Source organism: Chiloscyllium punctatum, chromosome 40 (genome assembly GCF_047496795.1).
Source record: "Chiloscyllium punctatum isolate Juve2018m chromosome 40, sChiPun1.3, whole genome shotgun sequence".
In the NCBI taxonomy this organism is placed as follows: Eukaryota; Metazoa; Chordata; class Chondrichthyes; order Orectolobiformes; family Hemiscylliidae; genus Chiloscyllium; species Chiloscyllium punctatum.
Window position 1 is genome coordinate 65,263,379 of NC_092778.1, and position 18,557 is coordinate 65,281,935.

At 45.0% G+C, this 18,557-nt stretch overlaps 1 protein-coding gene across 4 annotated transcripts in view; it reads right to left on the reverse strand.

Annotated features, from left to right (window-relative positions):
- myh11b (myosin, heavy chain 11b, smooth muscle) overlaps nucleotides 1-18,557 on the reverse strand; it is a 187,316-nt gene that overhangs the window by 67,369 nt on the left and 101,390 nt on the right. For all 4 annotated transcript variants that reach the window (XM_072560160.1, XM_072560158.1, XM_072560159.1 and 1 more), the window contains 4 exons: nucleotides 16,715-16,807; nucleotides 10,451-10,514; nucleotides 3,798-3,896; nucleotides 3,237-3,380 (listed from right to left, as the gene is read on the reverse strand). In XM_072560160.1, the coding sequence (XP_072416261.1) occupies nucleotides 3,237-3,380; nucleotides 3,798-3,896; nucleotides 10,451-10,514; nucleotides 16,715-16,807 (400 nt within the window). The remainder of the gene's footprint in view (nucleotides 1-3,236; nucleotides 3,381-3,797; nucleotides 3,897-10,450; nucleotides 10,515-16,714; nucleotides 16,808-18,557) is intronic.

Here is an 18,557-nt window from a genome sequence, read left to right on the forward strand (position 1 = left end):
AGGGGAAAGAATAAAAGGGAACCTGAGGGGCAACTTTTTTTACACAGAGGATGGTACGCATATGGAATAAGCTGCCAGTGAAAGGGGTTGAAACAGGTACATTAACAACATTAAAAAGGCCTTTGGACACATACATGGACAGGAAATGATTTGGAGATGCTGGTGTTGGACTGGGGTGTACAAAGTTAAAAATCACACAATACCAGGTTAGAGTCCAACAGGTTTATTTGGAAGCACTAGCTTTCAGAGCGCTGCTCCTTCATCAGGTGGTTGTGGAGTCTAAGATCGTAAGCCACAGAATTTATAGCAAATTCTGTGTCTTACCCGGAATAAGGGGATTTGTTTTATGAGGAAAGGTTGGACAGACTGGTCTGGTTTCCCCTGGTGTTTAGAGAGTGAGGGGTGACCTGATTGAAGTGTATCAGATCCTCAATGGCCCAGACAAGGTGGACATGGGAACAATACTTCCTGTTGTGTCCGGAACTAGAGGAAAGTATTTTAAAATGAGGGGTTGCCTTTTGAAAGACAGAGATGAAGGGAATTATTTTCTCTCAGAGGTCTGTCTGACTTTGGAACTCTCTGCCTCTGGAGGTGAGATCATTGAATCATTTTAGGATGGAGATGGATAGACTTTTGTTAGCCAGGGAAGTGAGAGCTAATGGCAGGAAACAGGAAAGCAGAATTAGAAACACAAACAGATCACCTGTGATTGTACTGAATGGGCGAGCAGGCTTGAAGGGCAGAGTGGCGTATCCAGCCCCTAGTTTGTACGTTTGCATGTTTCTGAGCTGTATTAGTGGTGCTGGAAGAGCACAGCAGTTCAGGCAGCATCCAACGAGCAGCGAAATCAACGTTTCGGGCAAAAGCCCTTCATCAGGAAGGGCTTTTGCCCGAAACGTTGATTTCGCTGCTCGTTGGATGCTGCCTGAACTGCTGTGCTCTTCCAGCACCACTAATCCAGTATTTGATTTTCAGCATCTGCAGTCATTGTTTTTACCTTGTTTCTGAGCTGTGTTGTTCCAGCGTTGTGGCTGTAAATGTGAGATTTAAACCAACTGTAAGCCCAACCCAATCAGCTCAATGGGGGATCGATTGACATCATATTGTTTACTCTATTAATGCCTTTCAGCTTGCAGCATTTACACGGTCATTGGTTCAGCCTTCAAGTGATTTAAATGGAGATTGTAACCATCTGATGCTTGCTCACTGCCATCTGTTGGCAGATGAATTGAAATGTCAAACACATGGATTCTGTATAAGTATTGCATCTGGGTGTAACTTATTGCCCAACGTATATGAAATGTATGTGTAATGTGTGTGAAATGTGCTTGAAATGTGTGTGAACTGGCGTGTAATTTATTGCAGAAGAAGAGCCTTCAATATGAATTTGAATCACCAAAAAGTTACTTTTGATTTTTGTCCCTCTAGGTTTCCCTCTTTGGGCTGCAGCGTGTGACAGCTCCAGAACTTTGTATGTTCATTTTCAATCTGACATTCTTTCCATCCCCTGCGCCAAAATGACAAAGACATTATTTGCCAAATTATAAATCGATGCACTTTGGTTGTTGTTGGCTGTGTAACATTATTCTCTCTATCAAACACCATTTATGGAGCCTCGGCCTCAGAACAGTCATCTCATTCCTCGACACTTTTGTTTCTTTGAGGAGAATCCAACAGCCCATTTTTAGTGAGGCCTCAGAGTCTTCAAAACCAAGTCTCACTGATCTGTACAGTGCCAAGATAATTTAACACAAGATAAACAATCCCGCAGAAAATGTATTGCTCTGTGAGAAGTGGTGGATACAAACCTACAATTCACTGCAGCAATTGTCAGTTTATCATAATTTCAATTTGACACTGTGCCAAAATGTAAAGGAAAAGGAATGGGAGATAACTCTTGTTCAAGTGGTTTACAACAGCTGCAACAGTGTTAGGGACAATGCTAGGGTTAGGGTCAGGGATAGGGTTAGGGACAGGGCTAGGGTTAGGGACAGGGCTAGGGTTAGGGACAGGGATAGGGTTAGGGACACGGCTAAGGTTAGGGACAGGGGTAGGGTTAGGGACAGGGATAGGGTTAGGGACAGGGCTAGGGTTAGGGACAGGGATAGGGTTAGGGACAGGGATAGGGTTAGGGACAGGGATAGGGTTAGGGATAGAGATAGGGTTAGGGACAGGGCTGCGTGGGTTTCTACCGGGTGCTCCGGTTTCCTCCCACAGTCCAAAGATGTGCAGGTTAGGTGAATTGGCCGTGCTAAATTGCCCATAGTGTTCAGGGATTAGATGCATTAGTCAGGGGTAAATGTAGAATAATAGGGTAGGGGTATGGGTCTGGGTGGGTTACTCTTCGGACAGTTGGTGTGGACTTGTTGGGCCAAAGGGCCTGTTTCCACACTGTAGGGATTTTATGATTCTATGACGATGCTCCCTAAAGGCCACTTCTTCCATCAAATGCCAGTCATTTTTTCTCATCCTTTGGCTTGGCATCCGTTTCCTTCCTGTGGGCGTACATTTGGAGCCCTCGACAAATGGAAGTTAACTTTGACACTTGGCTAATTGAGTCCTGGGTAACCCATACAGAAGCTTGTTCCTTCCTGGGCTTATTGTCCTACTGATACATCACCCTGAGCTCATTTCTTGCCAGTTTTTAATCAGCGTTGATTGTTAATCACACTACAGCCAGCAGTGCTAACCAGTGTCTCAGAGAGGATAACAACCCCTTTACCTTCTTGAACTGGGCCTCTCCCCCATCTGTCCTCCGAATCCCCCTCTGCCTCTGTCAAAAATATAAAACGGGACCTCATTTCCAACACCCTTCAATCCTGAAGAAGAGTCACTGGACTCAAAAGCACTAACTCCGTTTTCTCTCTCCACCCAGACAGTGCCAGACCTACTGAGCTTCTCCAGCCCTTGCTGTGTTTGTTTCTCACAGAGAGGCTATCTAAATTATAATAATTCAGGATTAAGAGCGCAGTAGAAACTGAGAAACATCCATCAACCTGTACAGGAAATGGGTGAGGGGTAATTAAATATTAAGAGCTTGAAATTCTACACAGATTCTGGAATCTTCTGTGCCAACATGTGTGAGGCTGGTAGGAGGGAGGTTAGACAGACCACGTTTCGATAAGGAATCCGAATTTCTATAAGAAATCCTTAGAATTCCTAATTGTTTCAAGTTTAATGAACATGTTTGAAATCCACATTCAGTTCAGAGAAGATAAAAGCGAGATGGTTCTTACAGGTTTGTTCATCGATTGAAAATCCCATGATGCTCATGGCTTCTGATGTTTCCTCAAACATGTCCTTGTCATCCTGGCCTGGAATAGGGACGTGGCCATTGGATAAAAACCGGTAACTGCTGAACGATTCCAGCAAGAGATCCTCTGAAAATCACAACAAAGAGAGTGAGTCAGCCATTCCTGCTCTTTGGAGACCAGAGAGAGAGAGATAGAGAGACAGAGAGAGTCGGAGAGGTAGAAAGAGAGAGAGAGAGACAAAGAGAGACAGAGAGAGAGAAACAGAGAGATAGAGAGACAGCGATAGATAGAGAGAGAGAGAGACAGAGAGAGTTGGAGAGATAGAAAGAGAGAGAGAGACAAAGAGAGACAGAGAGATAGAGAGAGACGGAGAGAGAGAGAGACAGAGAGATAGAGAGACAGAGATAGATAGATAGAGAGAGAGAGACAGAGAGAGTTGGGGGCGGCTGTGTGGGGGTGGGGGAGGGGGGAAGAGAGAGAGAGATAGAGAGAGAGAGAGAGAGAGAGAGAGAGACCTCATCCCAACAGAAACACATAACCCACCCTTCATCTTCACCCCAGATCCAGCAAGAAGGTAATAGAAAATATGGAATGTCCTTTCCTCTGGAGCCTGACGAATAGCACGAGACTTTTCGAGCAGATCTAATTATTTCAGTTAAGTCAGCAAATTCACTTACAGTCATAGAGATGTGCAGCACAGAAACAGACCCTTGAGTCCAAATCATCCATGCTGACCATAGAATCATCCAATCTCTACAGTGTGGAAACAGGCCCTTCAGCCCAACAACTCCACATCGACCTCTGAAGAGTATCTCACCCAGATCCACTCCCTTCCCTATTACTCTACATTTACCCGGACTAATGCATCTAACCTACACATCCCTGAACACTATGGGCAGTTTAGCATGGCCAGTTCACCCTAACCTACACATCGTTGAATTGTGGGAGGAAACCAGAAAACCCGGAGGAAATCCACGCAGACACGGGGAGAACGTGCAAACTCCACACAGACAATCACCTGAGGCTGGAATTGAACCCGGGTCATTTCTGCCACCTCCAAACTGACCCCACCACCAAGGATATATTTCCCTCCCCTCCCCTATCAGCATTCCGAAGAGACCACTCCCTCCGTGACTTCCTTGTCAGGTCCACACCGCCCACCAACCCAACCTCCACTCCCGGCACCTTCCCCTACAACTGCAAGAAATGCAAAACTTGCGCCCACACCTCCCCCCTCACTTCCCTCCAAGGCCCCAAGGGATCCTTCCATATCCATTACAAATTCACCTGCACCTCCACACACATCATTTACTGCATCCGCTGCACCCGATGTGGCCTCCTATACATTGGGGAGACAGACCGCCTACTTGTGGAACGTTTCAGAGAACACCTCTGGGATACCCGGACCAACCAACCCAACTGCCCCATGGCTGAACACTTTAACTCCCCCTCCCACTCCACCAAGGACATGCAGGTCCTTGGACTCCTCCATCGCCAGACCATGGCAACACGACGCCTGGAGGAAGAGCGCCTCATCTTCCGCCTAGGAACCCTCAACCACAAGGGATGAATGCAGCTTTCTCCAGCTTTCTCATTTCCCCTCCCCCCACCTCATCTCAGTCCCAACCCCTGGATTCAGCACAACCTTCCTAACCTGCAATCTTCTTCCCGACCTCTCCACCCCCACCCCCTCTCCAGCCTATCACCCTCACCTTAACCTCCTTCCACCTATCGCATTCCCAACGCCCCTCCCCCAAGTCCCTCCTCCCTACCTTTTATCTTAACCTGCTTGGCACACCCTCCTCATTCCTGAAGAAGGGCTTATGCCCAAAACGTCGATTCTCCTGCTCCTTGGATGCTCTCTTACCCTGGGGAAAAGACCTTGGCTACTCACCCTATCCATGCCACTCTTCCAGCCAGCTTCTTACAAATAAAAGCTTACATTGCAGAGGCAATTCTTCACAAAGGTAGATAATCACTTGGATGAAACCAATTAAATAATTTTGAAAATTAACCTGAAATTCCAAATTATACAGTGCTTTCCTCCTGTTTGTGTCCCTATTTCCCTTCAAAAGATTTATTGTTAGCAACCGCTTTTCATTCTCTTGTCAAATTAATACTGTTTTTGAACATTTCAGATATTTTCTAAACTACTTATTCAGGGATCTTATGACACACCTTTGGAGCAGTGAACAACTAACCATCAGGCTGATGTTGCATTGTGGGAATGTCTACCTCATAAGGAGTATAAACTCTAGCATGGTTGTGTCAGGCTGAATGGCCTCAGCCTGTGCTGTTAATTCGGTTTGAATCACGTCCTGACAGTTACCAGTGGGGCTGGGTTTAGATTAGATTCCCCCCCACAGTGTGGAAACAGGCCCTTCGGCCCAACAAGTCCACACCGACCCTCCGAAGACTAACCCATCCAGATCTATTCCCCAAACTATTATCTCATATTTACCCCTGACCACCCCTCGAATAAAACCCCACACCGGAGTGAGAAATGTTTCTCTCCGTCCACAGACGTTGCACAGGGACTGAGTTTGTCCACCACCTGCTGCTTTGATCTCTTTATGGTGTTGTGTGCTTTTATACAGACTGCATTCTGCAGTGTTTGACAGAAGCACTGGCTGAGGCATCCGATACAAGGTTTAGGGCATCCCCATCATAGAGACAGGTGGGGACAGGTTTACATTCACTCAACAATTTTAAAGTAGGAGATGGACTCAACCTGGAGGTCATTTAAAACATTTTTATTTAAATGTAAGTGAAACTGAAACAGAGGCTGGTGTGACTCAAACAAGAATGGGCCAGGTGTATGGACACCTTCGATTGTTCCTGTGGAAGGGTCTATGGGAGCAATGTCCCCATGTCCTTTGCCACAAACCTCATGAATGCTGCCTTTTCAATGTTAAACAGCCTGCCTCACTAGGTCACTGTCAGCAGGCATGCCTTTCAAAACCCTCTTCACTTCTCTTTGCTGGTTCTTGGCCAAATTAAACAGACGAGGTCAGAGCGAGGGGTTGTCCACGGGACAGATGTTTCTGAGAGAACAATAAGCTGCTCTGTGGAGACACACCTGAGAACACATCCCGGAGACAGACTGTGAGCCATCAGTCAAAGCGGATGTTTATAGATTCAGTGCTACAGGGTCAGTCAGAGCACACAAAGGCTGCCTCGGAGTCCGGAGAAACTCGGGACAAGTCCCTCTCCAGGCCTTAAGCGTAAAAATCCAGTGCGATGCAGAGAGAGTGCTGTATTGTCGGAGGTGCTAGTTTCTAGATGAGGCATTAATCTGAGGCCCCATCTCCTGCTCAGGTAAATGTGAACATGCCTTGGCAGCATTTCGAGGAAGAGTAGGGTGCTGTGTTATTCTTGAGTATCAAGGGGATCAAGGTTACAGGAAGAAAGCGGGAGAATGGGGTTGAGAAACTTATCAGCTGTGACTGAATGGCAGAGCATACTTGATGGGCTGAATGGTCTAATTTCTGCTCTTATGTCTCATGGACTTACGTTAGTCCGTCAGTGTACCTTTCAGAGACATGCTCATGATGTCATTGTTGTACCATAGCATGAGAAGTGAGGGTAGAAAAGTCTCAGACTCCACCTTAACTCAGACCACTTGAAGCATGACACTCTGAGGGAAGGGTGCTACTCTTTGCAGCCAAACACTAGCCCAGCCACACGAGTGCAAGCTGCAATAAACAATCTGTCGTATTCTTCAATACCACGTGACCCAGGTCTACTTCTTACTTTACAAGGGATAACATAAGTCTTGCTGCATCGAGTGTAAATACCCAAATAAAAGCACACCACAGGGGAGTGCTCCCCAGTGGAGTACGTGAGGATTGCAGATGCTGGAGATCAGAGTCGAAAAGTGTGACCGGTCAGGCAGCATCCGAGGAGCACAAGAGTCGACGTTTCTCGCATAAGTTCTTCATCAGGGATGTCTCCCCAGTGTCCAGGCCAATATACAACCCTCAATCAATGGCAGAAAACAGATGATCTGGTTATTGTCATGTTGCTGTTTACTGGGTACAAATTAGCAGCAGTCATAGAATCATGGAGACATGCAGCACGGAAACAGATTAGATTACTTACAGTGTGGAAACAGGCCCTTTGGCCCAACAAGTCCACACCGAAGCACAACCCACCCAGACTCATTCCCCTTCACCTAGCACTACGGGCAATTTAACATGGCCAATACACCTAACCTGCACATTTTTGGATTGTGGGAGGAAACCGGAGCACCCGGAGGAAACCCACGCAGACATGGGGAGAATGTACAAACTCCACACAGAGAGTCGCCTGAGGCGGGAATTGAACCCGGGTCTCTGGTGCTGTGAGGCAGCAGTGCTAACCACTGTGCCACCATGCCGCCCATCTTGTGGAGAAGATGGCCAGTCTGTCTGGAGTGGTCAGAGTTTGAATTGGGATGCTGCTTTTTGTGAGAGGTAATCTGGCTACTGGTACTACAGCATGAAGATGTGAAAGTTCCCTGCTTAACCTTCCATGAGCAGCTCTTGGAAGCTCAAAGAATAGAAAACAAAGTAATAAATATTACTGCCTTTATCTGAGTGAACTGATCGAAATCTTCACAATACCAACTGAAAAACCATCAGCTATGCCTTTGGGACAACACATGCTGAAAACCAGTTCAGTAATTGGCCAGTTTGTTATTTTCTGTGTTTGTATGTGCCTGTCTGTTAACTGTGTGAATCATGCTGAAGCCAAAGATTTCTGAGTTTTAAGGAGAGACCAATTCAATTACTTTGTTGTTTAATTTTTGCTAAAGTTACTCTATCATTTATAAGTTGCTAAGTCTTTTGTTCAAGAAACCAATTGGTATTAGAAATTGAACATTCTGGGATTGGTTATTCAAAAGTCTGGTTAGGAACCACAGTGGTCAATTTTGAGCACCTTTAAAAGTTTTAATTTCACTGTGTTGCAAATACAGAGGTAGAAAAACCACTTGGTTCAGTTGTCTACCTCAGTGTTGTCACAGTAAAAGGATTCGTGCTCATGAACATAGGACAGCGAATTGTGGGAAATGATATTTTTCACATTGAAGGATGGCATTCCCCAAGGTTCATTGCTGGGGCTGTTGTTTCTATGTAGAAATGTCTTGGATTTTAGAATACCTTGTAAAAATAGCCGATTATATTGAATTTGCAGGTATGGTAAACATTAAAGATGATTCCAATCATGCCAACAGTACCAACAGGATATTGGTAGAATGGCAGAAGGAGCGGACAAGTGGCATATGGAGTTTAACACAAAGAAATATGATGTGATACAGTTTCCCTGAAGAGATAGGGAGAGGCAATCAAGAGTTTATGACACACATTTACAGTATTCAAGGACAGAGAATCCCATTGTCGCATATGTACAGATCTTTGAAAGTGACAGGGGATATTGAGAAAGTAGTTAGCGAAGCAGATGGGAGTTTAGGATCTGATATTTCATACATAGAGGTACTGAGTAAAAAGCAGGGGGTTTTGTTGACTTTTTATAAAGGTCCAGTTAAGCTCCAGCTGGAATATTGCACCCAGTTCTGATCTCTGCCCGTTAGAAAGGATATCAGAGGCTGCAGAGGGCATTTACCAGAATGGTTCAAATGGGGAGGAAACTTAGCGACAAAATTCAGTTTGGAAAACTGTTGTTGTTTTCCTTGGAGCAAAGGAGATTGAGGAGGGACTTAATCCAGGTGTACAATGCATTTCCAAAAGACAAAGATTCCCGTTCTCATTTGCCAAACAGGCACCAGAGGGAGACAGATTTAAGGTTCTGGACAGGACAGACAGGAAGAGTCTGAGGCAGAGAGTGGACAGCACGCAGTCAGCATCAATATCCTGGAATTGCAATGTAGCAGGATGGAGGCAGGAGGGATTATTTGACAATAATTTGAAAAGGAAATCAGATAAACTCTGGATGGAGGTCAGGGGACAAACACGTGGATATTACAGACATTGTTATTATCCCTGAATCTCCACCAGCTGCCAGGAGCCGCATGGACCAGTACAGTTCCAGTGTAGTGCCAGTACAGTCCCAGTACAGTGAGCAATCACTTTGTGCCGTTGATCAAACAGCACCTCATCTCACTTGATGAACAGAACAGTGATATATTTTTCAAAGGACATTCACGGAGATGTGTGCTGGGTCAGCACTCATTGCCCATCCCAGAGGGTAGTTATGAGTCAGTGACATTGCTGTGGGTCTGGAGTCACACAAAAGCCAGACCAGAGTAAAGATGGCAGATTCCTTCCCTAAAGCATATTAATGGGGTTTCCCCCAACAATTGACAATGGATTTATTGTCATCATTAAACTCCTCATTGAATTTATATTCCACCATCTGCCATGATGTGATTTGAACCCAACTCCCATCACCTGAGTCTCTGGATTAACAACCCATGGGTATACCACAAGAGCGTCACCTCCCTGTTAGATAGCAGTGTGTCCCTCTGATACCCTCTGCTGGTTCTGGCTGCACTACAATTAAAAGAAATTCGACAAAAGAGATTACCTTTTATTCTACCGCGACTTTCCATTTACCAATCCCATCTTGTCTTGAACCAAAGAAAGGAGAATCCAACATATGTATAGCATGTTAGCTCCACCCACATAAAACAGGTGTGAGCTGCCTTCACCAATCCTTTAATGAGTATGCTTTAATATCGTCAACAAAAAACAAAGAACTATGGAAGCTGCAGACTTGAAACAAAAGCAGCAATTGTTGGAGAAACTCAGTAGGTCTGTCTTTATCACTCTTTCTCCACAGATCCTGTCAGAGCTGCTGAGTTTCTCCTGCATTTTCTGTTCTTGCTCCAATATGGTGTTATTGAGAATGGGAAGTCAAGCTTACATCACATGTTCCTCTGCATAATTTCTGCCTTATGTGAAGGTAGGTCTCAGGGTAGCAATGAACTCATTGAAGTTCCAAACAGACATGAAGGTGAAGGGTAAATATTACTGAAACTCCCAGCAACAAAACTCTCAGTGGGTAGGCCCTCCAAACGGAGTGAACATGCCCACCTCAATGAGTGCAGAGATTGGCGTCACTGTCAGTCTGTCTCAGGTTTTGTGGAGTTCCTGTACCATTACCTTTACCTTCTTGAGGGTACTTTCACTGCAGTAGGTTACCTGATTATGTCTTTCTTGTTAAAAATTCCAAACCTTTTTCTCTTTTAAGGATACAAGTGTCAATATTTGCTCCAACAATATAACCAGTGACATCAAAATTGATCCGGATGAATTTTCCCTGTTGAAAATGAGATACAAACAGTCAGGTTTTATATTGTGTACAATCGCTGTCCGTTAAGGATTAAGCAAAATAAACAGCGTCACTATCACTGTTTGTTGTTTATTTGCCGCATTGTTCACAGAGTATCTATTAATTCAGCCTTCAGTCAATCGAGGGTCAACAGATACAGAACACAATTATATAAGCACTTTAGGACACAGTGACAACAGAACTGCACATCTGTCACAGTGTTGCAAAGTTCAGAGCTGCACTAACGTGGATTTCACGGTGATGAAAACTGAGTGTGAATGCTCAAGATAAATGCACATTCTGGCCTTGCTGGTCAGAACTTTCCATTCTGTGCAAAAGCCCCAATGGTTATCTCGAGTTATAGCAATTCCATCATATCTATTCCTCCGCATCTCAACTCGGAGTGGGTGGGAGGCAGTTTGATGGATTATGTGGAGACTGTAAAGGTTGGAATGCTTCCAGCCTTTAGTGGATTAACTTGATCTTGTTGTTGTTGAAATTACTGCTATGTGTGGGAAGTTCCCTCTGCAAGATGAGTGGACTGAATGTTGTTTGTGGAGATATGACATTTTAAGAATGCAGCCAGCAGATCGGTTTCCAATCAAGTGTCTGTCTCTAAGCTGCAATATTCACAAAGTTGTTGCAAATGAATGTTGCAGGGATGGCAGAGATCATGATCACATGGAACAGAATAACTGGAGAATCCCCGTGTGATGTGTGCACACTCTGATGTTACCTTACATTTCATTAATGGTTTAAATTTCCATGACATTTTCACTGACAGATTGGATTTTCCATCATAAGATTAATCAGGAATCCATTACTTTGTTTCCAATAATGTGTTTCTGTTACGTTTTCGGCTATTTTGAAGATTGCATTACATGTAATGACTTTGATCTTTCACACACATGCACTGTGATAGGTTCATATACACACACACTGGGATAGGGTCATATACACAGACACTGGGATAAGGCCATATACACACTGGGATAGGGTCATATACACACACACTGGGATAGGGTCATATACACACACACTGGGATAAGGCCATATACACACACGGGGATAGGGTCATATACACACACACACACTGGGACAGGGTCATAGAGTGGGAGAGGGTCATACACACACACTGGGATAGGGCCATATACACACGGGGATAGGGTCATACACACATGGGGATAGGGTCATATACACACACACTGGGACAGGGTCATACAGTGGGAGAGGGTCATACACACACACTGGGATAGGGTCATATACACATGGGGATAGGGTCATATACACACACACTGTGATAGGGTCATACACACACTGGGATAGGGTCATATACACATGAGGATAGGATCATATACACACATTGGGATAGGGTCATATACTAACACACTGGCATAGGGTTATATACACACACTGGGATAGGGTCATATACATACTCACTAGCATAAGGTCATATACACGCACTGGGATAGGGACATATACACACACACTGGGATAGGGTCATATACACACACACTGGGATAGGGTCATATACAATGGGGATAGGGTCATATATACACACACTGTGATAGGGTCATATATACACTTGGATAGGGTCATATACATGCACACTGGGATAGGGTCACATACGCACACTGGGATAGGGTCATACACACACACTGGGATAGGGTCATATACACACACTGGGATAGGGTCACATACACACACTCTGGGATAGGGTCATATACGCACACTGGGATAGGGTCATATACACACACACGGGGATAGGGTCATATACACACACTCTGGGATAGGGTCATATATACGCTTGGATAGGGTCATATACACACACTGGGATAGGGTCATATACACACACACTGGGATAGGGTCATATATACACTTGGATAGGGTCATATACATGCACACTGGGATAGGGTCACATACGCACACTCTGGGATAGGGTCATATACACACACACTGGGATAGGGTCATATACACACACACTGGGATAGGGTCATATACGCACACTGGGATAGGGTCATACACACACACTGGGATAGGGTCATATACACACACTCTGGGATAGGGTCATATACATGCACACTGGGATAGGGTCACATACGCACACTCTGGGATAGGGTCATATACACACACACTGGGATAGGGTCATATACACACACACTGGGATAGGGTCATACACACACACTGGGATAGGGTCATATATACACTTGGATAGGGTCATATACACACACACTGGGATAGGGTCATATATACACTTGGATAGGGTCATATACGCACACTGGGATAGGGTCATATACACACACTGGGATAGGGTCATATACACACACTGGGATAGGGCATATACACACACTCTGGGATAGGGTCACATGCACACACTCTGGTATAGGGTCATATACACACACACTGGGATAGGGTCATATACACACACTCTGGGATAGGGTCATATACATGCACACTGGGATAGGGTCACATACGCACACTCTGGGATAGGGTCATATACGCACACTGGGATAGGGTCATATACATACACTCTGGGATAGGGTCATATACGCACACACTGGGATAGGGTCATATATACACTTGGATAGGGTCATATACACACACACTGGGATAGGGTCATATATACACTTGGATAGGGTCATATACACACACTCTGGGATAGGGTCATATACACGCACACTGGGATAGGGTCATATACGCACACACTGGGATAGGGTCATACACACACACTGGGATAGGGTCATATACACACACTGGGATAGGGCATATACACACACTCTGGGATAGGGTCACATGCACACACTCTGGTATAGGGTCACATACGCACACTCTGGGATAGGGTCATATACACACACACTGGGATAGGGTCATATACACACACTGGGATAGGGTCATATACACACACTGGGATAGGGTCATATACATACACACTGGGATAGGGTCATATATACACTTGGATAGGGTCATATATACACACACACTGGGATAGGGTCATATATACACTTGGATAGGGTCATATACGCACACTGGGATAGGGTCATATACACACACTGGGATAGGGTCATATACACACACTGGGATAGGGCATATACACACACTGGGATAGGGTCACATGCACACACTCTGGTATAGGGTCATATACACACACACTGGGATAGGGTCATATACACACACTGGGATAGGGTCATATACACACACTGGGATAGGGTCATATACACACACACTGGGATAGGGTCATATACACACACACTGGGATAGGGTCATATACGCACACTGGGATAGGGTCATATACGCACACTGGGATAGGGTCACATGCACACACTCTGGTATAGGGTCACATACACACACACTGGGATAGGGTCATATACACACACTGGGATAGGGCATATACACACACTGGGATAGGGTCACATGCACACACTCTGGTATAGGGTCATATACACACACACTGGGATAGGGTCATATACACACACTGGGATAGGGTCATATACACACACTGGGATAGGGTCATATACACACACACTGGGATAGGGTCATATACGCACACTGGGATAGGGTCATATACACACACTGGGATAGGGTCATATACACACACTCTGGGATAGGGTCACATACACACACTCTGGGATAGGGTCATATACACACACACTGGGATAGGGTCACATACGCACACTGGGATAGGGTCATATACACACACTCTGGGATAGGGTCATATACACACACTGGGATAGGGTCATATACACACACTGGGATAGGGTCATATACACACACTCTGGGATAGGGTCATATACACACACTGGGATAGGGTCATATACACACACTCTGGGATAGGGTCATATACGCACACTGGGATAGGGTCATATACACACACTGGGATAGGATCACATACACACACTGGGATAGGGTCATATACACACACACTGATAGGGTCATATACACACACACTGGGATAGGGTCATATACACACACACTGGGATAGGGTCATATACACACACACTGGGATAGGGTCATATACACACACTGGGATAGGGTCATATACACACACGGGGATAGGGTCATATACACACACTGGGATAGGGTCATATATACACTTGGATAGGGTCATGTACATACACACTGGGATAGGGTCATATATACACTGGGATAGGGTCACATACACACACTGGGATAGGGTCACATACACACACTCTGGGATAGGGTCACATACACACACTGGGATAGGGTCATATACATACACACTGGGATAGGGTCATATACACACACTCTGGGATAGGGTCATATCCACACACTGGGATAGGGTCATATACACACACTGGGATAGGGTCATATACACACACTCTGGGATAGGGTCATATACACACACTGGGATAGGGTCATATACACACTGGGATAGGGTCATATACACACACTGGGATAGGGCCACATACACACACACTGGGATAGGGTCACATACACACACTCTGGGATAGGGTCACATACACACACTCTGGGATAGGGTCATGTACATACACACTGGGATAGGGTCATATATACACTTGGATAGGGTCATATACGCACACTGGGATAGGGTCACATACGCACACTCTGGGATAGGGTCATATACACACACTCTGGGATAGGGCCATATACACACACTGGGATAGGGTCACATACACACACTCTGGGATAGGGTCATATACACACACTGGGATAGGGTCATATACACACTGGGATAGGGTCATATACACACACTCTGGGATAGGGTCATATACACACACTGGGATAGGGTCATATACACACTGGGATAGGGTCATATACACACACTGGGATAGGGTCACATACACACACACTGGGATAGGGTCACATACACACACACTGGGATAGGGTCACATACACACACTCTGGGATAGGGTCACATACACACACTCTGGGATAGGGTCATGTACATACACACTGGGATAGGGTCACATACGCACACTCTGGGATAGGGTCATATACACACACTGGGATAGGGTCATATACACACACACTGGGATAGGGTCATATACACACACTGGGATAGGGTCATATACACACACACTGGGATAGGGTCATATACACACACTCTGGGATAGGGTCATATATGCACACTGGGATAGGGTCATATACATACACACTGGGATAGGGTCATATACACACACTGGGATAGGGTCATATACACACACTCTGGGATAGGGTCATGTACTCACACTGGGATAGGGTCATATACACACACACTGGGATAGGGACATATACACACACTGGGATAGGGTCATATATACATTGGGATAGGGTCATATACACACTGGGATAGGGTCATATACACACTGGGATAGGGACATATATACACACACTGGGATAGGATCATGTACACATGCACTGGGATAGGGTCAGATCTGGGTGACTGGGACAATCTTTCTGCTGAAGCTCTCTCCCACCACAGACAGAGAGACGTTTGGCTCTTTATGTGTCTGGCCCTGAGGCCCTCTTGGGACAGACTTGGCCTAATACCTACATCCCTGACCTTGCTCAACCAATAGCAAAGAGCTCCTGATAGCATTGTTTAGGGGATCACTGCAGCCTCCAGACATGTCTGTTACATCATGATGGTGGAGAAGGAGAAGACACTAGAAATATCATTGAAACCTGATCATGGGATTCTAGGCAATTGACACCATTGCTTTTAGTGAAAGTACAAAACACATTCATTGGACACAACACACTCTGGCTCTATCACACCTACAGAGCTTTCAACAGCTTTTCTCTGGCTGTTATTGCAGAATATATTCTTGAATTAATGTAAAGCAACTTACAAACAAGAAGCAGAAATTCTCAGTAAGTTCCATTTCCCTGTCATGCCATACCTTTGGGACAATTCTCCTGAATATTATCTGACTGGTAAAGGACTAATACAACTGCTATTCTGCTTCAGAAATAATTGGTACATTTTAGCTCCATGTTGAAATCTCAAAGCATTGCTGAAGGCACTGACCACCAGCTGCCCATTTCAGCACAGGGTCCAGCGGTTTGTGGTGGTTGCATCTTACTGAGATACCAGGTCTCAGGAACTGCAGCCAGTCCCAGCGTGAGCTAACATTTTTATCACGGCCTGTCATTCTCATTGAGAGGTGTGTACGATCACGGAAACTGCAAACTGAGCCAAGCCCGAAAACTGAAAACGGAATACTCACAAATCGAGACGAGTTGTCATTTTTCACTGTCTTTGCATTGCCAAAGGCTTCCAGGATGGGGTTAGCTTGAAGGAGTTGCTTCTCAAGTTCCCCCTAAATTTAAGATGGATCAGAGTCAGTCTCATTAGCCAATGAGTGATGAGGGCACAGAGCCCTGTGCTAACTCCTGGCAGCTTTGCTCCAATCAGTAATGAGCTACAGTCACTCTGGGTTAGACTGGTTCTGTTGTAAAAACAATGTCCCAGAGAAACTCAGCTGGCCTGGTAACTCTGGAGAGACAGAGAGAAACCAAGTCAAACAGTTCTAGTTCATTAGAAGTGGGAATAGTTAAAAACATGATTAGGTTTTGAATAAGATTGTTTTGGGAGGGGGGTGGGGGGGATGAGACAAGGTCAAAAGGAAGGTCTGGGAAAGGGTGAGAGCCAGAAGATATTGAAAATTCATCTTCCATGGGCTCTCACACTGAGCTGTTTGGATATTCTCTGATCTACCTGTTCAGGCACATTATCACACACACCTCTGGAGCAGGTGAGGCATGAACCCATACCTCCTGCCTCAGAGGTAGGAACACTACCACTGTGCCACAAAAGACCCATGCTGACTCTCTGGCCTTGGCTGCTCCAGTGAAGTTCAATGTCAGTTTGAGGTGCAGCGTCTCGTCTTTTGACAAGACATGTCACAGCTTCACGGATTCAATAACTTCGGACTCAAATCGCTGCCATCTTCCCCCATTTGCTCACTTTTTGTTTCTTTTTATGCAAGTTCTGTTTTGCTTCCCTGTTTTTTTTTGCTTTCAGATGGCAGAAAATGTACTCTGATCTCATTTTGTTTTGCATCTTTCCCCGCCACCCACTCTTCTGTCATCCATTCCCCTCTCTCTCTCGTTCACCTCAACACAGACCTGCTCCCTCCCTTAGTCCCTCACCTACCACCTTCACTCCAAACCCCTGCACTCCCACCACTCCCTGTGGCATCCCTAAACCTTTCACAGTTTTGATGAAACAAATTGAAATATTAACTCTTGTTTCTTTCTTCATTTTCCGATTTTACTTTAGCCCTCCAACACCCGCAGCAATCTGCTTTTCGATTGAAACATCCCCCCAGTGTTTGTCGAATGGTTTTCTAATCAGAAATCTGCATAATAATATCAAATCAGCTTCTGCTTCACCCATCAGTGTTAAGTGAGCCCTGGAATATTACCCACACACAAATGACAATCCATTATTAAAATAATGAGTGTTTATTTTTCACCTCTGCTAGTCAGAATTCCAGAAGGACCTTGCAATTACTGGAAACCACAAGTTACTAAAATGCCTTCTGCACAGGCAGTTGCCTCCTGTGTTGGTTGTTTTAAGAAGATTTAAACATCCTGCAGGATATCTCCACAGTGCCGGCTTTGCCTACAGCCTTCCACCTACAGCACGGTGTCCTTCCAGGATTCGACATAATTATTCCACAGTCACATCCGTTCACACCAGCACCATCCTGTAGGAAGTGTCTCTGTTTAAACATCTACTCCCTGTCCCACTGTGTTCACACAGAATCCTCAGTGAGATATTGTGTAACTGTTCTGTTCATGAACCTTTTCTTTATTTACTAAGTATATCTCGTAGAGTTTTTAATTGGTTATTAGGAAGAGGATGAGCAACGACATGCATTAAAAGACATGGCAATGTTTTAAAAGATTATGTTTTCCATAGTTGCTTGTCTGAAACAAACATAACTGAGTTATATATCAAATTGCAGCCAGCAATTAAACAGCATTTTCGAAAGGATGTTAATCATCTTCATGTTTTTTGGCGCAGAGAAAATGAACACTGGAACCTGATGAAATGATTAACAA